General features: G+C 37.8%; 2 protein-coding genes across 3 annotated transcripts in view; one reads left to right on the top strand and one right to left on the bottom strand.

The window, feature by feature from the left end:
- The window catches only part of fastkd1 (FASTK mitochondrial RNA regulator 1), a 34,770-nt gene extending 26,860 nt beyond the window's left edge, over positions 1 to 7,910 (top strand). The window contains exons 13-16 of one of the 2 annotated variants that reach the window (XM_087265807.1): positions 1,588 to 1,701; positions 2,759 to 2,903; positions 4,569 to 4,683; positions 6,542 to 7,910. In XM_087265807.1, coding sequence (XP_087121933.1) covers positions 1,588 to 1,701; positions 2,759 to 2,903; positions 4,569 to 4,683; positions 6,542 to 6,634 — 467 coding nt within the window. In that variant the 3' untranslated portion in view covers positions 6,635 to 7,910. 2 annotated transcript variants of the gene reach the window in all.
- A 425-nt stretch (positions 7,911 to 8,335) lies between these two features.
- Positions 8,336 to 22,163, bottom strand: klhl41a (kelch-like family member 41a). The gene is given in 6 exon segments (NM_001423827.1): positions 8,336 to 11,501; positions 13,394 to 13,540; positions 14,510 to 14,695; positions 17,140 to 17,247; positions 17,335 to 17,492; positions 20,990 to 22,163. Coding segments are annotated over 6 exon segments (1,800 nt in total). The 5' UTR covers positions 22,079 to 22,163; the 3' UTR covers positions 8,336 to 11,389.
- Positions 22,164 to 24,155: the final 1,992 nt, after the last annotated feature.

Consider the following 24,155-nt stretch of genomic DNA (forward strand, 5'->3'; position numbering starts at 1 on the left):
AGCAGTTCAAAGTTTCATCCAATATCTCAATTGTCATGGAAGGGCGTGCGTGAAATGTTCCTGAATGAAAGTGAAAGTGCCAAACTACAGTTAAAGTCGACAAATTAAAAATGAAACACCCGAAATTAGGGCGAAGCAGTGGCGCAGTAGGTAGTGCTGTTGCCTCACAGCAAGAAGGTTGCTGGTTCGAGCCTCGGCTCACTTGGCGTTTCTGTGTGGAGTTTGCATGTTCTCCCTGCCTTCGCGTGGGTTTCCTCCGGGTGCTCCGGTTTCCCCCACAGTCCAGAGACATGCGGTACAGGTGAATTGGGAAAACTAAATTGTCCGTAGTGTATGAGTGTGTGGATGTTTCCCAGAGATGGGTTGCCGCTGGAAGGCCATCCGCTGCGTAAAAAACTTGCTGGATAAGTTAGCGGTTCATTCCGCTGTGGGTACCCCAGTTTAATAAAGGGACTAAGCCGACAAGAAAATGAATGAATGAATAAATGAACACCCGAAATTACATGAAACTCCGGAGGAAATGCGGATAGCGTGACGACGCAATGACATTAATTGAATTATGCGCTATAATTTGTAAAACGGGATCATGAAAGGAACATTCAAAAAGCAACTCATGTAAACACCTTAGTCTTATTATTCTCTTAATTAGATTAAGACAAATGATTCAATTACTGATGTCCATGTAAACTTAGTTATTGTATAATGATGGTTTGTTCTGTAGACAATCGTAAGAAATATTGCTTAAGCGGGCTAATAATATGGACCTTAAAATGGTTTTAAAAATTAAAAACTGCTTTTATTGATGCCGAAGACTTTATTCAGAAGAAACAATATTATCAGAAATACTGTGAAAAAATGTCGCGCTCTGTTAAACATCATTTGGGAAATACTTGTAAAAGAGTAAAAATTCACAGGAGGGCTATGAACCGATAATCTTCACAGTCGTTTCTGTTGAGCATGTTAACCGGTCAGCGGTGTTCAAGTACGTGCTCAACCGTGCCTTAGCCGTATCAAGGAGTGCAACAACGCCTTATGTTAAACCACAATATACAGTTTCACCCTTAAACGATTTGTGCTACAGATCCACCTGACGATTAGGACCATCAGTCAGCTGCTGTGTATATGATTGTAGAGGCGAATATTTTGGTCTTTGGTTCTGACGCGTTTGTTGCTTGAATGGGTCAATAAAAAAAGTGAAATGTCCATACCTTTACAAATAAAGTTGGATATTCCAATCCATTTATTGTCCTTTCTCAACATTAAAAGTAAACATCAAAACAAACATAAACCCGTTCTTACAGCATGGCGGTCAAAAAGTTTGTATGACCTTCTTCTACACATCTCTCACTCGTCGTGAGTAGAGCATAAATACCTTATACACCCTCTAGTGGTGCAAAAGAAAATTGCAACCCGTAAATGGCTCCAACAATGATTATTATTTATTCATTTACTTACTGTTTAGTGTTATTCTTTACTGAAACTGCAGAGTCAATACTAGGAAATTTTGTTCTGTGTACACCGGTACGATTCATATGACAGTAAAGTTTGTCTGGTTAAAGTCAAGGTGTAATTTCTCTCACATTGTAGCCAACAGCTCCATCAGCCCAATCCAGCAGCAGATCCATAAGATTCTTGGTGAAGTCCTGGGAGGAATCAACTGTGCCAAAGCAGCAGTGGTGACTCCGTATTACTATACTGTCGGTGAGTTACATGCGCACTACCTGACAAGGCATATCCAAGTTTTGGGAGCAACAGATAATAACTTGACTTCTAGTTGATCATTTGGTATCAGATGTGGCTTATATGAAAAGCAAAGGCCTTTAGATTACGCTTATTTTACCAAAATAAAATATGATAATGCCTTGATTTTTAATTATTTAATTAGGACAGTTCGGTCTGACTCTGCTTACACAAAAATCTTTGTGAAGTTTTTTCATAAACTAATTTCGATTGGAGCACGTGATTATGATTGAACGCGGCTGGTTCTGCATTAGCATGCTTGATCCACCAATCAGGCCATTCCTAACCCACTATAAAGAGCCAGGGTTTTTCACTACAGTCATCTTCGGTTTGAAGAATCCCCCCCTTCCACCCCTACCTCTTCACCTTTCCCTCCATGGGGCAGCACGGTAGCCCAGTGATTAGCACTGTCGCCTCACAGCAAGAACGTCACCGGTTCTAGTCCTATAACAGGCCGGTGGTCGTTTCTGTGTGTAGTTTGCATGTTCTTCCTGTGCTTGTGTGGGTTTTCCCCGGGTCCTCCGGTTTCCTCCCACATTCCAAAAACATGCACAAGAAGTAAATTGATAAATCTAAATTTTGCACTAGAGTTAATCTCTCACTATGCAGCATATCTTTTCATAGCATTCAATTTTTAGTCATCAGTTTTTATCAAGGGGGAGTTGTCGAGATCTACTTGAGCTCAAAGCTCCCCTCTCGCCCTCCAAACGGGAGGGAGCCCAGAGCTCAAGAACCTTTGAGCTCAGGGCTCTCTCCCGGGACAGCATGCCAAACTTGCTTATAATCAATCATCAGCGAAGTGTGAACTCTTGAATTGATATTTGGTGCTCGTTTATCAGGAAGTGTTGATTTTGTTGTCTTTCACTCATTGGATGGAAATCGAGGCTCCTTTTTTCGCAACATTTTTATGCGATATTCCAGTTTTGTGCATTAGTCTAATTCGCATCTTTGGATGGAAACAGATAACGGTACAATATGACGGTCCTGGTTACATCACTGCTGCTGTTTTTCTCACTAGATTTTGAGCTTGTTCTGGATCGTCATCTGCACCCGCTGCCGTACAGTGAGCCGACTCGACTGCAGATCAGCGGCGGTGGGAAAGGTCACTGGCAGTCTGGATCAGCAGAGAAGGAGAGGACAGAGCTGCCGCCCGGTGCGCGCCGGTGTGTATGCCATGTGACCTAAACACTCCATAGACTTAAAATAGTTCAGACGTACAGTGCTCTGCATAAAGGAGTACACTCGCTTTTGAAAATCAATATTTTTATCCATCTCTCAGTTAATACAGCCAATAATTGTGATGCATTTAAACGAAACGGTTATATCCAATAAAAGAAGAGCTTGATCATCAAAGATCTTTAGGAATGGAAAGATAATCAGAAAAATTTGGGACGGTATGCAAAACGCAAATACACAAAAGAAGCCCGTGATTTCCAAGTTTGACTTGTGTTTCATTGCAGACACGATATATATTTAAATGTTTGTCTGGTCAACTTCATTTCATTTGTAGATATACATCCTTTCCTGCCATGCAGACCTGCGACACATTCCAAATAAAGTTAACAGGTGATGTCCACAGGTGATAGTAATTATGATTTGGTACAAAAGCAGCTTCCAAGAACGGTCTAGTCCAGGTGTCAACAACCCTGTTCCTGGAGAGCTACCATCCTGCAGAATTCAGTCCCAACCCTGATCAAACACACCTGAACCAATTAATAGTACCTAAAGCAGCATTTGATAATTACAAACAGGTGTGTTAGGTGCAGAGGAACACAAACAGCGTGCAGAAGTATAAATGCACGGCAACGGGCAAGGCATGCGCTGTTTAACGACGATCACTCGACGCAGAAGTTTAAACCAGGCTTGGGACTCGTTTACAGGAAGAATGAGACTAAATTACACCTGAATCACTTCATCATTTGGTGTCTTTAGTTCCTAAATATCTTGTAAGTGTTGTGAAAAGGAATGGCAACATTTCAAAGAGGAAAATGCTTTACTGCTCCAACCTTTTAAAAATGTGTTGCAAGAATCAAAACTGGATTACGTGTTTATTTTGAAAACAAACCAACCATAAAAACTATGAGGAGCACATTAAATAATGGTATTTATGTTGTATTGTCTGCAGTGAAATACAAGTCAAAGTACATTTAGAAATCACTATTTCTTTATTTGCGTCCCAAATTTCTTTGATTTGGGCTTGAACATGTAAATTCAAGTGAGATTTGCATTAAAAAAAATGATAAACTACAAAATTTTAACTGAAATTATTATTATTATTTATTAATAATTATTATTTATAATATTTATTAATAATTATTATTATTATTATTTATTATTAACATAATTAATTATTATAATTATGTTTTTCTTGATTTTTCCTGTCTATTAAAACATAAATTTAGGTGTACTTTACTTCTTCAGTTTTTTTCTTTGTTAGATTTTTTTAGATTTGTCTATTGTATTGACTAATCTATTGTATATGCACAGATTTAATATTGAGATCTGTGAGGGGTGTACTTATACAGTATATGCTAAACACTGTGTATTGTGCAAACCAACATGTAGTATAAAAATATGCAAAGGATATTGTGCCAATCACTGATCTTTTACAGTATTTTCTACAACCATTTGTATCTTCGTATTTATCATTTTAACGGATGAAGAACCACGTAGGGTAACTTCTTTGACATGATTGATTACAATATATTTATTAAGCAATTAAAGATTAAAAAGGCTTGTAATTACAGATATATTATTGTAAAGCATCCTGTGGAAAGTCCAAATAAATGTATGATTTATGCTAAGCACTGTAATAATCATCTGTCCAGCATTGGCCTGGATTTCCTGGACTCCAGATCCTTTTGCAGAAACACTCGGCACATGAAAGGAGAGGCTACGATGAAGAAAAGACATCTGGAGATTTTAGGATACCATGTATTACAGGTCAGTTGATAGAGTTTATGGGGGATGGAGTCATAATATTACTGATCATGCAGTGCCAACAAGGCCTGGTTGATATTTGGTCCAAAAATAATAATAATTATATCACTGTAATTTTTGTTTGGCTGAATTTCAAAATAAGATATACAGTTGAAGGCAAAATTGTTATCCCTTAAAAAAAATTCTAAGTACTACTACTATTACTATCATCATCATCATCATCATCATCATCAATAATGCTAATATTATCCATAACTGTATTTTATTTTAAATAACAACAATATTTTTTGTACAATTGTAGATTTTAATAGTAATAAATGTTTTTATGTGTGATAATATTCGTTTCCTATTTCAAAGAAAATATTGTCATTTAGAGCTTACTTCAGACATGACCAGTCAGAAAAACAAATGATTTAATTTGTTCAGAAAATCAGGGTTATTCCACTAAATAAGTTTGTTGTTAGTGCTCGGGCAAAGATTAGTCGCGATCAATCACATCCAAAATTAGAAGTTTATTTTGAATTTATATTTGTGTGTGTGTACTTTATATATTTATTATGTACATGTAATGCATGCAGAAACAAGTAAGCAAAACTATACTAAACTTTTGTGTTACAAAGATATTGAAACAATTGTTTTAAGATAATTCTTTTTAATATAATATGCATATATTATATCTAAATGTAAATGAACATTTTCTCAAATATATGCATGGATGTGTGTATTTGTATATACATAATAAATGTACACAGCATACACATATATATTTTGTCAAAACAAATGATTAATCATGATGAATTTTTGCCTGGCACTATTGTTTTTTTTAAAGTTCTGAATATAAAACATAAATAAATATATAAAAGTATCTAAAAACATGGCTAAATCAGTGGTCCCCAACCTTTTGATTACTGCGGACCAGTCAACGCTTGAGGGTGAGTTTACGTAGGTTGCTAGGTGACCATTAACCGTTTTCCCAGAGGATGACAAGCTGACAAAACATTGCTGTCACTCTGATACAAGTTTTATTTAAGTAGCAAATTACAAAGCACTGCAGAGTTTGGGTGTTCTGTGTTTGTCTGTGATTAGTCTACTGAAATGTTTTCATTCCAAACAAAGGATCAAGTTTTTGTCATCTGACTTGCGGTTTGCTCGCAGCATTCATTCAACTGGGTGTGTCTGGAAGGCGTGAGTGCGTCACGAGCCAAACATCTCCTTTGGAAATAACGAATTTGCGAGCAGAAAACATGATATGTGAACGGCCCCTAAAAGGTCGCTATTATTTGCGATCTCCAGCAGTTAATCTTCTTTTTGCACAGACATGCTGGATTCACCTGATTTGTTGACAAATAGGTTGCGGATCCATTCCCTGGCAGTTCGTGGCTCCTTCACTGGGCCTTTTCCCTTTAGCAAAGAACCGTTTCAAAGATGTCTGTTTCTTAATCATTTTGCTGCTTGTGGGTTCAATTTTGGAGCTCAAGTGACTGAGATGTAACCAAGCTATGTGTTTAGCTATAAGCTATGTGTATAGCTATGTGTTTATGTATTTTCTTTATTGTGAAAACTGCTGATGGCATTTCTTACCGAATTTAAAAATAAAATGTGTCATCTTTAACTCTTAGTTTACATACAAATGTGTGATCTTTACAGACATTTTTACATTATTGTCACTAGTAAATTTCTGATTTTATTTCATTAAAGAAATGCATTTTATTCAAGAAATGGCACGTAACATTGCATTTCATGCAGAAATTTAGGTACAAAGGCGAAAACGGAATCATCTCGTATAATATACAGTTATATGCAAAAGTTATGAAAAATCTACATTTGTATACTTCTGCTAATAATGTGCATTTCTACACAGATTCCTCACTATGAATGGAACTCAATGGAGCTTTCCACTGACGACGCATGGAAAGAATATCTGAAGGAGAAAATATTTACAGAGTTACCATAAGCTCTTACAGTTGTATACATTAAAATATGCCACCAAATTCAACTCACTAAATGTCAAAGGGACACACTGTACTATGAAAGCATTGCATTTCAGTGTATCCTTAATTTGTCTGATATTAAAGGGATGGTTCACCCTCCAAAATACAATTTGCACTTAATATCTGCATCTGATTGATATTAAAATGGATATTAATTGGATTGTTTGCCCTCGGAAAATGAATATGTACTTAATATCTCCATCAAATTATTATTCAAATGCATAATTATTGGATTGTTCTCCCTCCCAATATTGATATGCTGTAATATCTGCAAGTAATTAATATGAAAACGGATATTAATTGGACAGATCACCCTTCATAAATCAATATGCAGTTAATATCGGAATCTAATTAAAATTAATATGGATAATAATTAGATTGTTCACTCTCCAAAAATCAATATGCAGTTAATAACTGCAACTAATTAATATTAAATTGGATGGTTCACCCTCCAAAAATGAATATGCATGTAATATGTGCATCTAATTGATATTAAATTGGATATTAATTGGATAGTTTACCCTCCAAAAATGAATATGCACTTAAAGTCTGCATATAATTGTTATTTAAATGCATATTAATTGGACAGTTCTCCCTCCCAAAAATGTATATGCAGTCTTATTATTCAAATGCATATTAATTGGATAGTTCGCCCTCCAAAAATAAATTTTCATTTGATAGCTGCATGTGATCTCTGTAAATAAGATTTTTAGCCAAAATTGTGATCCATAAAATGCAATACAACAGCTAGTGGGGCAAAATATATAGTCAAAACATCAAATGCCTTCTGATGATTGATGAACACGCTCGAGACTAAAAAGGTCAAATAATGTTGAAAATAATGTTCAGTTTTTGCACAGACTGATCCTTTAATTTCTTAAGACTTCAATGTGTCTTCAGGAGCCACCAATATTTATTTTGATTTGCCTTAATGTTTTTTTTTTTTGTTTACTCAAAAGTCCCAGAGTCATTTGACATTTCAGCTAAAGGATTTTTTAATGTTGTACTGAAGAATGAACGTCACTTCGCGTCTGGCCTGAGGGTAAGAAAAAATTAATAACAGCATATATATTTTAGATGAATTATCACTGTACGTCCTCATTTTGTAATGACAGAAATGTTTTCTCAGGTAAAAATATCACTGTTTTCATTCAGAGGGAATAAGTGTATACCTGTTTGCCTTTAAATGTGTATTTATTATTATGCATTTTATATATTAAAAAAATATTGTAAATGTTGGATTTTGGTGTTTGTTGCATAAATGTTTTTCATCACAACAGAATCCAGCATGAAATATAAATCTGTGGTCTTTTTTTGCTTCAGGTCGACATTTACTTACCATTTTACTTTCGTAGACAGAATACGGCTGATGCTTTAGTAATGTCAGCATAAATCAGGTGGAGAAAATTACATTCATTCATTTTCATTATTTAAAGGGGGCCGGGTCGTGGGGGCAGCAGTCTCAGGAGAGAACGCCACACTTCCCTCTCCCCAGACACTTCCTCCAGCTCCTCCGGGGAGATCCTGAGGTGTTCCCAGACCAGCTGAGAGACATAGTCCCTCCAGTGTGTCCTGGGTCTTTCCTGAGGCCTCCTCCTGGTGGGACATGCCTGGAACACCTCCCTAGGTAGGCGACCAGGAGGCATCCCAAACAGATACCCGAGCCACCTCAGCTGACTTCTCTCGATGTGGAGGAGCAGCGGCTCTACTCCGAGCTCCTCCCGGGTGTCAGAGCTCTTCACCCTATCCATAAGGGTGCACCCTGCCACCCTGTGAAGGAAACTCATTTTGGCCGCTTGTATCTGAGATCTTGTCCTTTCAGTCATGACCCAAAGCTCTGTAGATTCAAAGATCCAAAGGACGGTAGATTGACCGCATTACTGATGCAGCTGCACCGGTCGGCCTGTCAATCTCACTTTCCATCTTTCCCTTACTCATGAACAAAACCCCAGGATACTTGAACTCCTCCACCTGGGGTAAGGACTTTCCTCCAACCTGGAGGTGGCAAACCACCTTTTTCTGGTGGAGCACCATGGCCTCAGACTTGGAGGTGCTGATTCTTATCCCAGCCGCATCACACTCGGCAGCAAACTGCTCCAATGCATGCTTCAAGCTCCATGTCCGATAAAGCCAACAGAACAACATCATCACCCAGGAGAAAGTTACTTTACATTTTAATTGAAGCTTTCAAAACCTTTTTCAATAACGTCCATAACAAGACTGGGAATGTGCATATAATAACAAACGGGTTCAGATTGCTTTCATGTTTACAACACAAGTCAAAATTATTCGCCATCCTGTAAATAATTTTTCCAAATATTTCCCAAATGCTGTTTAACAGAGCAAAGGGATTTTTCTCAGTATTTCATCTAATATTTTTTTCTTCTGGAGAAAGCCTTGTTTGTTTTATTTCAGCTAGAATAGAAGCAGGTTTTCATGTTTTTAAAACCATTTTAAGGTCAAAATTATTAGCCCCATTCAGCAATATTTATTTCTAGGGATGTAACAATATTGTAAATACCGTCATACCGCAATAGTAATTTTTTTTATATTACCGTAGGCGCATGACTTAATAAAACTATATTGCTGAGAAAAGTTTGCTTAGGCGAATAAAGCGAACGGAAGGTAGCGGGAACTACAATTCCCATCAGCCTAGGCGTGGCCATCATCCTTTGCGGTCTGTTGTCACTACATATCCAGTAATGCGGAAATGAAGTGTGCTGCTAGTAGCGGGGGAGAAAAAGAGCTGGAAATGATCGAACCTAAAGCGGGTTTTAAATCGGATGTGTGGAAGCATTTCGGTTTCTTTCTAAAAAGATATGAAAAAGGAGAAAAGGTGACAGACAAAGAAAAAAAACAGTATGCAGGCACTGCCAGACTGGTGAAATATAAGTCGGGGAATACGACTTAAACAGTTATGGGGACTGCAGAACACAGCACACTTGTTAGATTGATGCAGACATTGACTTGTACCGCAAAGAGACCTCTATCTCACTCATGGCTTGTCCTCTCAAGTGGTGTAAAGACAAAGCACAATGTTACCCACTGCTGTCAACCTTGGCTAAATCAAATCTCTCTGTCCCAGAAACCTCAGTCCCAAATGAGAGGGGTTTTTTTTCTGTTGCAGGGGACATGCCCAGAGATCCCAGCTTTTACCAGATTATAGTTATATGATAACTTTCCTTAATAAACCCATCTCTATCTAAGCGAGTGAGTGATTAAATGTTGAATGTGATGAGTTTTCAACAATACTAAATTGAAACTTTATTTTTTTATATGGTTTAATAGTTTTTTGTTACTAAAATTGAAAAATTGAAGTTCCTGTTTCGAAACTTACAGATAGATGGCTAATTTTTATGTCATTGATATGTTCAGTGCTAAGGTAAATAAACACTTTTAGCACTTTTTTCGAATCTTTTCAGTAGTTTTTTTTTTTCCTGTAAATTATTCAATAAATACCGTACCGTGCCATTCATACCGAGGAATTATGGTACCGTGAAATTCTGATCCCGTTACATCCCTATTTATTTCTGATTGTCCACAGAACAAACCACTGTTCTACATTGACTTGCCTAAAACCCAAACTGACTCTATGCACGAACTCTGCTGACGTGTTTCCGATAGAATCTCAGTCAGTCTCTTTACTTTCACATAGCGCGTTCCACAGTGACATCTAATAGCAGCAAAACCTAAACGCATCAGAGCACGGCAAAGAAGGAAGATTTATACTTAAATTGATGAAGATCCTGTGCGTCTGGCACATCATTATTGTTCATTTCCAGAACCCACAGCAGTTGATTGATGCACCAGATCGGGCTGACAATCTCCATGAAGAGGTGAAGTGACTGAAACTGCTTTAATGCTGCTTTTGGGGATGTTATAAGGTTCTAAAGGTACAAATGAAAAATAATATAAGGGCCAAAAGTTCCTTGTTTTATTAATGTTAAATTAATAATAATGTGAAAGGCAAACTTGAAAATATTTTACTAAAAGTAATTAAATTTTTAATATAGAGTATATGCTGATGTCACTTCCGGGAAGGAAGAAGTTGTGTCATGAAGATGGAAGCAAGACAGTTTTTTGACCGTGTATTATAGTTCAGTTAAGTTGTTATTAAACATGTCCGAAATGACATCACTGGACTGTCTTATGTTACCCGCGTTTAAATCCTGCTAATTCAAAGAGAGAAACACAACAAGAAGAGACAGATTGATGGCACATACAAATAATGTACTAGAAGTAACACGCTGTAATTGTATGTTGTGTTAAATATTATTACATTTTTAGCCATACTATATTGAATATTGTAGTATTTACAACTTTCTGTTAATGATGAATGCAGGAGAGATGGTGCATAGAGTCCATTAACCTAGTTAAATAGTGATATAATGCCTTCTCCTCGGTTTACAGTTACTAACCAGCCTAATTAATCTAGTTAAGCCTTTAAAAGTCACTTTAAGCTGTATAGAAGTGTCTTGGAAAATATCTAGTCAAATATTATTTACTGTCATCATGGCAAAGATAAAATAAATCAGTTATTACAAATGAGTTATTAAAACTATTATGTTTAGAAATGTGCTGAATAAATATTTCTGTCAAGCAGAAATTGGGGGAAATGATAATAATTCAGGAGGGCTAATAACTCTGACTTTGTCAGTTTAAAAACATTATTATTCTAGTAGCTTGTGTCCAACATCTGATTGTAAATACTGTAGAATTTAGAGTTTGGGCATCTTTGCTACATTCAGTCTCATAGAAACGCAGGAGGCACCAGAAGCGTATCTCATCTCTCCGATCATTCCAGACCACTGCTTCTTGTCCTCCTCATATCTGCAGAAAAAAAGAGATGCATTTTAGATTCAGTGCCATTTACTGTACATGTAAAACATTTACACTACAGTTCAATCTTTTGGGGTTATATTTATTCAGCATTTCGTTCCCACCAAGGCAAACACACAGTAAAAACTGTTATTGTAAAATGTTATTACAATTGAATAGAACTTCATTGTGTGTGTAGGTAAATATTTGTTTATTATTTATTTTTGCTATTGTTATATTAGTATACACTCAAAAAAAAAGGATTATTGCTGCTTGTTGAAACTACTTATTTAAAATGAGCTGAAACAACACAATTCTTGAGTTTTTCTGCGACAATGTAATTGTTTTATGTTAATGCTAATAGTTTACTCGATTGATTTATGTTGGGACAACATAAATGAATTGTGTGGAACCCTGCATTTTTTACAGTGTAATATAACAGTTATTTATTTATATTTATTCATTATAAAGTAATTTATTCCTTTTAAAGTTGTGTTTTTGTCATAATTATTACTCTACAGAATATTATTAATTAACATTTATAATAACAAAAAAACGAAAAAGTCATAAAACAGTGAAACATTTTGACGTTCGAAGCTAAAACTTTTGGGCCAGACGGAATCTGCGGACGTTTTTTGCTATTTCTGCGGAGAATTTCTATAAAAATCTGCAGATTTCTGCTGAATTCTTTTGGGAGTATCATAACTAAAATTTTAATATGTGAAATAAACAATATCTTTTTAACTTTTATTCATTGTTCAAAATGCAAATCCAATCAGATCCACTTTATTTGGTAAACAAAGCAAGTCTCTCGTATAATAGATCTACTAAAGACTGAAAATATTACTGTACAAACTGCATTGTACATAAATCAGATGAACATTTTCATATTTGTCAATAATATTAATGTAATTAATTTAAAAACTGAATAAATATTGATTTACACACATTTACTCAAGTAAATAAATAGAATCAATGATCTGCGCAATTCTGCACGCGCTTGGGCCTACATACAAGTAATAATATTGACTCAGGATGTAAATTTTGACTTAAGGTCATGAATGTCATAATTTTGGCCTGTTTTATAAATATGACCATGAATATGTCATAATTGTAACTTTTTGTCTCATAAATAAGACTTTTAACATCATCATTTTAATTTTGAAGTCATAAATATGAGTTAAGTATGTCAAGTTTAGGTTGTATTTTTTTCACTATTTTGTTGTCATCAATTCAAAAATACAGAAAAACTGTCATTGTGAAATATTATTACAATTGTATATAACTGCTTTATGTGTGCGTTTATACATTTGTTTAATACATTTATTATTTCTACTGTTATATTTGTGGGCGTCATGGTGGCATAGCATGATCACCTCACAGCAAGAAGGTCGCTGGTTTGAGTCCTGGCTGGGTCAGTTGGCATTTCTGTGTGGAGTTTGCATGTTCTCACCATGTTGGCATGGGTTTCCTCCGGGTGCTCCGGTTTCCCCCACAGTCCAAAGACATGCGGTGTAGGTGAATCGGGTAAGCTAAACTGTCCGCAGTGTATGTGTGTGAATGAGTGTGTAAGGATGTGTTCCAGTGATGGGTTGCAGCTGGAAGGGCATTTGCTGCATAAAACATGTGCTGGATAAGCTGGCGGTTTATTTCACTGTGGTGACCCCTAATTAATATTAATTTCTTCTTATTATCAATTTATTAAAATCTAAATTTCTGGAATAAAGGCAAAATATATAGATTTAAATGACACAGTCGGCATAACTCATAACTTGAGATGAGATGCTTATAATTATGAATAAAGAATATAAAGTGTTTGAAATGAGCTTTAGTTTTAGCATTTTAAATGTCCTTAATGTCGTCAATTCAATGCATCCTTATTGCTTATGCTGTAGAAGACTTACTGCCAGATGTCTATGATTTCTGACGGCACACACTGTTTGTCTTCGTTCTCCTTTATCGTGAATCCAGCGACCGCATAAAGCACACCGTCAACACTGAGCACATTCACAGAGCTTCTCTCCTGCGCAAACTCTGCGAAAACCTCCCATCTGTGGGCGAAAACAATTTAGGATATACACTGAGTAGGAGGACTTATTTCTGTCTGTATGATAATTCAAAAGGTGGTTTAACCTAGGGCTTAGTGGCCACATACGTGGACAGGACATTTTAAGTGGCTATTTAAAATACTTTGAATGTCTCATATTTTGTTACAGACATACAGTGTCATCCTGCAACTGTTTTGCAGCATATGAAATGTTCCAAACACTATTTTTAACTGTCCAAAATGGGAAAATTTTTTACTCTCTGATAGTCAAAGCAAGTAAAAAAAAATAATGTATATGTTATATTTGCATTAAAACCAGTCAGGAAAAAGTGTAACTTTCCATTCTTCACTAATTCAGAAGATCTAACTCAGAAGATAATTCAGAACTTCTCTAAATGTATTTAATACTTTGCATTAAAGGTTTTTTTTGGTGGTGGCAGCTTAAAGCCGTCTCTCATATGGCACATGCATTGCTCAGGTGTGAGTTTTTCAACAGAGTGTGAACATCTTGATGGTTCTGTGGGTCTCGTCAGTCAAATCTGATCTTTATTTTGTATTTTTCTATTAGATTCAAGTCAGGTGATTGGCCGGGCCATTCTACAGCTTGATTTTTCCTTCTCTGAAAGCATTTGAGAGTTTCCTTGGCTTTGGATCATTGTCAAGTAAGGGCCGAGGGTTGCTGAAAATCTACTGAGAGATTTCAGCTGCTGTCTGGGCTTTTCATGCTTTTCTACATCTTCCTTTCTTCATGTGTTCAGTACTATTTCCCTGTGTCATTTAATTTCATTATACTTAACTTCATTGCTAAATGAATTAGTTTTGTTTTCTTTGCATCATTCGGTGAACGATTTAAGTCAACAGCACCTTTAGAAATATGTTTTCTGGAAAAATAGTGACGTGTTCAATACTTATTTTCCTCACTGTTTCTTATATTTTTGAATAATGGTTGAAACGTAGTGATCCATATACGTACTTGTTTGTGCCAAAGTCATACGCTTCACAAGAGGATAAAAGGCCATCTTCATTGACTCCTCCAACCACAACGATCTTTCCTTTATGAACAGTTGCACCAAACATGGATCTGGGGGTCTTCATGGCTGCCAGCTCTTTCCATTCAGACTTCTTGTGGTTGTACGCGAACATCTTGTTGATGGTTTTACTATTCCACAAACAAAAACAAACAAAGAAAGGGTTAGTTCACGCAAAAATACAAATTTTACTCACTTCTGTTACATGTCCATGTATTCATTATTTATTTATTTCTGTTACTTTATCGCCCTCTAGTGTTTTGTTGCTGTTTGTGTTTTGATTTTAAGTTGATTCCTCCGCACCTGCAGACCATTGACCATCAGTGATTTAGGAGCTCGTGTTGCAGCGTTTCAGTGACAGGGATTTGAGCGGCCGCCCAGACGTGGAGCTGTGCTCCTTTTGTGTTCAGCCGTCATTTATTGTGTTTTCTCCTCCCGCTTTGTTTACAATTTGGTATTCAGTACATAAAACCCCTAGATCGATCCGTTTGTGTTTTTCCCCTTCATTTGAGGTTTTGACTGCGGTCATAACAGCTTCTAAAATAAGAAGCTTCTAACAATAGACGTAGATATAACTGAGGGCGCCGGTGGTGAGGGTAAGTTCAGGGACGCTGCTCACTCTGTTCTGCCACCCTACACGCGGATACATCTGAGGGCGCGGGTGGTGAGGGTAGTGTCGGGGATGCTGCTCTCTCTGTTCTGCCCCCCTACACGCAGATACAACTGAGGGCGCGGGTGGTGCGGGTAGTGTCGGGGACGCAGCTCTCTCTATTCTGCCGCAATAGACGTAGATATAACTGAGGGTGCGGGTGGTGAGGGTAGTTTCGGGGATGCTGCTCTCTGTTCTGCCGCCCTACGCGCAGATACAACTGAGGGCGCGGGTGGTGAGGGTAGTGTCGGGGACGCAGCTCTCTCTATTCTGCCGCAATAGACGTAGATATAACTGAGGGCGCGGGTGGTGAGGGTAGTGTCGGGGACGCAGCTCTCTCTATTCTGCCGCAATAGACGTAGATATAACTGAGGGCGCGGGTGGTGAGGGTAGGGTCGGGGATTCAGCTCTCTCCATACTGCCGCAATAGACGCAGATACAACTGAGGGCGCGGGTGGTGCGGGTAGTGTCGGGGACGCAGCTCTCTCTATACTGCCGCAATAGACGTAGATATAACTGAGGGTGCGGGTTGTGAGGGTAGTTTCGGGGATGCTGCTCTCTGTTCTGCCGCCCTACACGCAGATACAACTGAGGGCGCGGGTGGTGAGGGTAGTGTCGGGGACGCAGCTCTCTCTATTCTGCCGCAATAGACGTAGATATAACTGAGGGCGCGGGTGGTGAGGGTAGTGTCGGGGACGCAGCTCTCTCTATTCTGCCGCAATAGACGTAGATATAACTGAGGGCGCGGGTGGTGAGGGTAGTGTCGGGGACGCAGCTCTCTCTATACTGCCGCAATAGACGTAGATATAACTGAGGGCGCGGGTGGTGAGGGTAGTGTCGGGGACGCAGCTCTCTCTATACTGCCGCAATAGACGTAGATATAACTGAGGGCGCGGGTGGTGAGGGTAGGGTCGGGGATTCAGCTCTCTCCATACTGCCGCAATAGACGTAGATATAACTGAGGGCGCGGGTGGTGAGGGTAGAGTCGGGGACGCAGCTCTCTCTATACTGCCGCAATAGACGTAGATATAACTGAGGGCGCAGGTGGTGAGGGTAGTGTCGGGGACGCAGCTCTCTCTATACTGCCGCAATAGACGTAGATATAACTGAGGGCGCAGGTGGTGAGGGTAGGGTCGGGGATTCAGCTCTCTCTATTCTGCGCCCTTGACGCGGATACAACTGAGGGCGCAGGTGGCGAGGGTAGTTTTGGGGACGCCGCCCTCGCTATTCTGCCGCCCTAATAGGGCGCCTAGGTCGCCTCTATGGACGCGCCGGCCCGTAGATTAGTTGGACCGTAGATTGACCGGTAAATCGAACGCTTTGCTTTTCGGCTCAGCTCCTTCTTTAACTAAATGGATCAGTACATAGACCACATTACTGCTGCCGCAGCACCAGTCCACCTGTCAATCTCACGATCCATCCTTCCCACACTCATGAACAAAACCTCAAGATACTAAAACTCCTCCACCAGGGGTAAGGACTTTCCTCAAATCTGGAGATGGCAAGCCACCTTTTTCCGATGGAGCACCATGGCCTCGGAGGTTCTTATTCTCATCCCAGCCGCGTCACACTCGGCAGCAAACCGCCCCAGTGCATGCGGAAGGCCCATGTTCGATGAAACCAAAATAACATCATCTGCGAATAACAGAGATGAAATCCTGTGGTTTTAGACCAGACCTCCTCCAGCCCAAGGCTGCGCCTTAAATTCTGTCCATAAAAATTATGAACAGAAGTCCAACATGAACTAGGTACAAGTCTGACTTATTGCCGGCAACAAGTGAAAGCTCACTAAATGATGACAGATTAACCAATTTTGGGTGAACAAGTCCTTGAAGACATTATCTAAGACTTTAATCTTAAACTGAAAGTCATTAAGGAGGCTTCTAAGACTGTAGCAAGGCCCATGGAATCTCAAAGCCGACTTACTTTTCATCTGTCTTTCCTCCTATGCAATAAACAAGTCCATTTTGTGAGATCACACTGTGACCGTGAATTCTTAAGGGAAGCTTTTTGGTCTCCAGCCACTTCATCTTACTGCCAAGAACAGCAAAAAATAAATATATTAAAAATTAGATCATTATTTGGCATATGCATGTGTCAGAAAATGTGGTAGAAACTTACTCGACATCATAACACAGCACTGAATCCAGAGACTCGTTGGACTGCAGATCTTTTCCAGCGACAGCAAACAAGAGATTTTCAAACTCACCCATGGCGAAAAGACACCTGGGCGATGGCATCGGAGGCAGAGCAATCCAGTTTGGAGAATGGGGGTCCATCTGAACACAACAGATGCTTTCAATTTAAATACAAATGTACATGATGTGCTTGTAATGGAGAGTTTATAAGAAAGTGTCTTGTGCAAATGGAGAGAAAGGTGTGTCTCGTATAGGTGGTTTGCCAAGTCCACTCATCTATGTGAAGCACATTTAGAAATTAACAAGGTTTCCTAGATATATAGAGTGTTTATAAGGTGTCTGGTGCATATGGAGAGGAAAATGCATCGTCTACAGGTGGTTTGTTAATCCCACTCATCTACGTGAAGCACATGTACAAATTAACAATGTTTTCCCAGAAATATGGAGTGTTTATAAGCTGTCTTTTGCATCTGGTGTCTCCAACGGGTGGTTTGTTAAGCCCACTCATCTATGTGAAGCACATCTAGAAATTAACAATGTTTTCCCAGAAATATGGAGTGTTTATAAGAAAGTGTCTGGTGCATATGAAGAGGAAAGTGGGTCTGCTACAGGTGGTTTGACTTTATTTTAGTCTTTTGTGAACTGATAAACTGTAATAAATTATTTTAGATTTTACTAAAGTAAATTGTGGTGTAGTAAATATTAATATGCCAAATAGTTTTAAAAAACTATATTAAGTATTCGAAAATGTATTATAGTTTTATTATAGTATACTATAGTTGTTATAGACCACGGGTGGCCAACCCTGTTCCTGGAGAGCCACCTTCCTGATTTCAGTTGCTACCCATATCAAACACACCTGAACCAATTAATTAGGACCTGAACACCACATGATGATTACAGACAGGTGTGTTTGATATGGGTTGCAACTGAAATCTGCAGGAAGGTGGCTTTCCAGGAACAGGGTTGGCCACCCCTGTTATAGACTATTACTGCAGTAGACTAATTCAAGTACTTTAATATGGTTTAAAAGTACTATAGCTATTTAATACTAGTCTATAGTATTTTTAATTTGGGAATATAAATATAATAGGAAAAAAATAATAAAACTAATAAAAATACTAAAAATATACTAAAACTTTACAAAAAAACTGAAATACATATATTTATATACAAAAATTGTAATGGATTAAAATTCTTGATTGCAAATTATGATGTGAAATATTAGGATATATGTAAAATAATCTGACTTTTTGGTGATTATATTAATAAGACTGAATGCTTATGGTTGCCTGAAAATATAGCCTTAATTGATTTTGATACCAGGTGGAGTTAATTATATCAAGGAAAGAGGAGAAAATATAATGAGTTTTAGTGCAGAGTGAGTATAATTAGGGCTATATTCTTTAATCAATTTAAGAAAATGAGGACTGAGGCGTAATACAAGCTCCAAATCGTACTCTACCATAACGTTAGCATGACAAAATTACCATAATAGCACTTTGGCTGCTATAGGCTACTTTGACAGCTTCAGCCTCGATCTACTTCAGGATATTATTATTTAGCTTTACACGGCAAAGCAAAGTCATATAGCCTACCGGTTGTAGGAAGCTGGAAAGACCTGTGGTGAGTAAATGTTTTTTAAATTCTGATTGTAACAAACCTGTTCACGTCTCGATTCTCGAACAATACATGAAAGACAACTTCAGATTTATGATGCGCGCGCTGCCCTTTTGTCCTGTGTGGTGTTCGCGCCATTAATTATGTTTGGCTAACATGTTTTTTTAATCGTTCAAAATCTGGAAAGTCTACCTTACTATTGTAGATGCGTATTGACTTCCCACGAAATTGGTTATTAAAACTTTATTATCAACTGTTTTGTGTAAACAGCTCATTATGGTGGGTGAAAAGTAATAAAAATTTCGAATAATGTCTATGTTTGGTAACGTTAGCCCTTTACAACAAGATTCCATTAATGTGTACTAACATTATCAAGCAAGTTTTCATCTTTGTTAGGGCTGTACATTAACTAAGCACAAATTTGGATTGCATTCATTAGTAAATGTTAAACTATGATTACTATTATATTCTTTACAAGTATTGTTCAATCTTAGTTCAGGATAGATAAACTATGAAACCTTCTGTAAAGTGTGACCAGTAGCCTACTTTTAATAAGGCCTTTTGATGCGGAAAACGTGAAATCTAATTTACCTCCGTCTATTTTAAGCCTTTTTTGTTTAGTTTCTAGTCCAAATATCTAAAAACTCCTTAATCTAGAAGCATTTTTTTAGACATGTCTCATTGCTGAGTAACTTTCCATCTTTCACTAATTCAGAAGATCTCCAAAGTGGGGGAAATAAGAATTGTTTATTTCTATACACAGTTTACTTCTTGGGAATAATATTTCTAAAGGAGCTGTTAACACGTCTCATTTTAAGAAATAGTATGTAAAAATGAAGTGAGTTTTTCCTTATAGGAAGCAAAATAATCTGTCAATGAGGTAATAACAAAAACAAAACAAAAAAACTTTGCTTACCCCATTGGCAAATAATTTAGCTTGTTTTAAGGAAAAACTCACTTCATTTTTACTTAATATTTCTGATCATTAGACAATATTCTAGAAAATGCTTTTTAATTTAAGAATGCCTAGACATTTGGACTAGAAACAAAACAAAAACTCTGTCGCTTCATGATGAAAACAGTCTCTAAACTGGTGGTGTAACGGATGACAAATCTCACGGTTCGAATCACATTAGGGTTTTTTAGTCACAGATTGGACCATTTTTCGGATCAGCCAAAAAGGAGTGGAGACAAATGTAATTTGCTTTCCATTTATATAACAAAAACATTAAAAATATGAAAAATAAAATGAAGGAATAATCAGCTGAACAAAAATAAATTGTAAAATATTCAGTACAGTGAAAAAATCACTGTCACTACTACTGTTGCTGATAACGCTAAATATAGAAATATAGCATTATAATAACTCATATATTTTAGTCTCATTTTCAGTTTATTCACTCCTAAAATGTCATGTTTCATTGCTTGATGATCATTATTGAAAATTATTTAGTGGCATATTTTTGATGGCTTTTTGTCGCCACTTATTGGTTAATATATATATATTTTTTGAGCATCAAGTTAATTGCATATGACAGTGATTTTAATCTACCATAAACATCAGTGCTTATATCTAAACTATAAACTGTTCTCCTAGTTCTTCTGTGTTATTTGACTGTTTGTAACTTCTTTACTAATTCAAAAGACTGAAGAACTGAATCTCTTTCTGGATTTTTGTGTTTATCAAACACAGATTTGAAAGCAGCGATTCGATGGATTAATAAACATATGCAAATCTCCATCATTTATAATTTATGTTGCATGGGTGTTAAAATCCCAATCTTTTAATAATTAATCATGCAGCTTATACTGAATGCACTAATGCAAGCTAAATAAGTAAGAAAAACTATTTATTAATCCGTGGGTTGTGATCTGTACAAATCACGGATCAACCATGATCTGTTACACCCCTACTCCAAACAGACAAAAGTAAATTAGATTTCATGTTACAAAACAATCTAAATAAGCCATGGTATAGCCATGAAATATTACCTATATCCACCCTGTATACTATATACCTGATAGAAATAGCACTGCAGCGGCGAATCCTTGTTTTCTTCATCAACAAACAGTCCTCCTGCAACATACAACAGATTCTTCTTTGACGTGATGCTGACGTGGTTTCGAGGAATCTGCTCAGCCATCGCTGCTAGAAAGCATTCGTTCTCGTTGGCGTCGTAGGCCACGGCTGCAGTGTCGTTTATCATCAGGATGAGATCCCTGTTGAACATCCCCAGCCGTTGGCTGTCATTCAGAAAACCAGGCAACTCATTTTCGCCCTCTCCTTCTTTCTCACCCTCCTTTATTTGTGGAAGTTTTCCAGCAAAAGCATCCTTAATGACCTTCAGCTTCTTGATGAGTTCGGGGTCGGCCTTAATAATGTCATCCTTTTCCACTTTCTCCTTCAAGTATTTTTCCGGCAGAAGTCGAAAGCGAATGTGTTCGAAAGCATCGCCCAAAGCCTTCGCCCGGTTTTCTTTGTTTTTTCGCACCCACTTCATCAAGAGCTCAAACACAAGCTCTTCTTTTTCAACATTGAGAGCGTCACACCCAATAATGGCAAAAAACTCAGGAGCGTTAAACTCAAGAAATTCTTCGTCTTTGGATAAAGTCTCAAAATGCTCCGCTATGAAGTCCCTAGCGGACACAGCCAATCTCGGACAATTCAAAACCAGCCCCATCCTGAAGATAGCCAAGCAGTTTCCCAATGAAAGCTTGTTTTGTAGGTAATTGACGCAAACCGTGAACACTGATGGGATCTGAAACTTATTAGCGACCGCAAAGACATCTTGCACATTGTCATCGGTAATATCGATGTCTGCAGAGTAGAGGTAGTTCACTACCATATCCATTATGTTGGGATCCACATTCTCCAACATTACTTCCTTGTTGGCATCTTTCTTCTCTGTGCCGTCTTCAGTAAAGTACAGCTCTCGGAAATACGGACTACACGCAGCCATGATGAGTCTATGGCAGGGAAGGCTCCGATCTCCAACTTTCAGTATGCAATCCACAAACTTGTTCTCCTTCAGAAGTTCCTTCAAGCCATCCTGAAGCAGGGTGCTCTGAAAAAGCCTCAGGTCCTCTTTGACACTCATTGGTTCCATCTTTAAAATTCGCTCGATGAGGATACGATACTTCCTCTCGTCGTGCCGTCTCAGTTGTAAGAGGCTGAAATAACACAGAGCACCAACACAAGCAATTTAAGCCCCGCTTCTCTAAATATAGAGCCCTCATCTAGTCAGAAAGAATTCGGGCTGAGCAAACGGGAGTCGTGTAAAGCAGCTGTCAAAGACTGAAAAAGACAACTGTGAACCTTGGACTCACTCAGAGGTCAGGGGTGTTTAAATGCGAACTATATTATTAAATGACGCGTCAGTAATTCAACAGCTGTGTAAAGAGGTTTAAAATAGTCGGAAAGGTGTATGCCATTAACCTTTTTTAACATGTTCATCATCTGTATGACTCAGAAACAAGTTGATGTGACTCATTCGTGTTGTACTTGTATCTTTCTGGTTTTTATTTAAATATAGGCTCAATACAGATTAAAGCTTGGATGTCAAATAATTTTTTTAACTTATTGAGAAGAAAACTGAGGAAATCGTCTTTGGACTATTAGCCGGCTCTGGCAAGCTGAAATAAAAGCTGGACAATCTATCCGATTACATTAAACCATCTATAAGAAATCTAGGTTTCATCCTTGATTCTGCCCTTCTATTTGACAAACAGGTAGTTAAATCTTGTTTTTTCCAGTTGAGATTTTTAGCCAAAGTGAAAGGCTTTTTAACTTGTGGAATTCGAGAGATTAACTTGGGCATTTATATCATCACACTTGGACTATTGTAACTCAATTTATATAGGTATTGGCAAATCCTATATAAATCACCTACTAGTGGTCCAAAATGCAGTCGCTAAGTTTCTTACTGGCACCTGTAAATTTGAACACATTACCCCATCCTATGCTCTCTAAGTGAAGTTTATGTATAAACAAATTTTGAGAGGATCACATGCTTATGATTGCTAGCGGCTAGATCCGCATTATCCAATTCACTACACTCCAATCAGATGACTCCTAAATTACTGTAAATACCCTGCGTTTCATTCCACTGCTATCTTCGTTTTGAAGAGTCCCCCCTTCCACTCCTACTCCTCCTTCTTAGATGGGTGACACGGTGGCCCAGTGCGTAGCACTGTTGCCTCACAGCAAGAATGTCTCTGGTTCCAGGCTTAACCAAACCAGCAGACATTTCTGTGTGGAGTTTGCACTTCTCTCCATGCTCACGTGGGTTTCCCCCGGGTTCCCCGGTTTCCTCCCACCGCCTAAAATCATGCAATTAAGTTAATTGAATAATCCAAATTGGCACCATAGATATGCTTCTAGTACGTGGTTATCTTCAAGAGCAATCACTTACTGTTCATCGGTTACTACAGAAGGGGAGTTCTTGAGATCTACCTGAGCTCAAACTCCCCTCCCGCCTTGCAACGGGAGGGAGCCCTGGGCTCGAGGATCTCATGAGCTCAGGGCTCTCTCCCGGGACAGCATGCCAAACAAGCTTTTATAATTAATCATCAGCTAAGTGTGAACTCTTGAAACTGGTTGCAGACATGTTTTAGAATAGAGTTAAAATTTTTACTTAATATTTTTAAGGTATTGAATGGTCAGGCACTGTCTTATCTTTCTAATCTTAATACTGTTAAAATATCTGGCAGATGTTTCAGGTTGTCGAACAAGAGAATGTTAAAAGTCCCCAGATCCAAACTAAAGAAAAAAAGAAGACATTTAGTAGGTCCTAAAATGTGGAATGGGCTCCATATGTCTATTAGATCAAACTCTAATGAATCCTTGTTCTAAGGGAAACTCGAACTACATCTCTTAGAAAAAGCTTTTAAATTGTGAGGAAATTGATCTTATTGTGCCTATCTTTGTTTCTGCTCTATGCATTCAATAACATTCATATGTTTTCGTGTTATGTTGTTGTCTATTTTCGATAAATGATATTCGAATCATACTAAAGTACTTAAATTAGTATGTTACAGTTATGGTAGCAATAGAAATACAAAACTTTAAAAAACCTGAATCAATATTGGAGTTACCTTTGCATGCTGGAGAAAGGATGACACAATGTCTGGAAGATTTCTCTTATACAGGTAATGCTCTGTATTAAAACTGTTTTAGCTTCACGC

This window comes from Danio rerio, chromosome 9 (assembly GCF_052040795.2).
Source record: "Danio rerio strain M-AB ecotype USA chromosome 9, GRCz13ab, whole genome shotgun sequence".
NCBI lineage: Eukaryota > Metazoa > Chordata > Actinopteri > Cypriniformes > Danionidae > Danio > Danio rerio.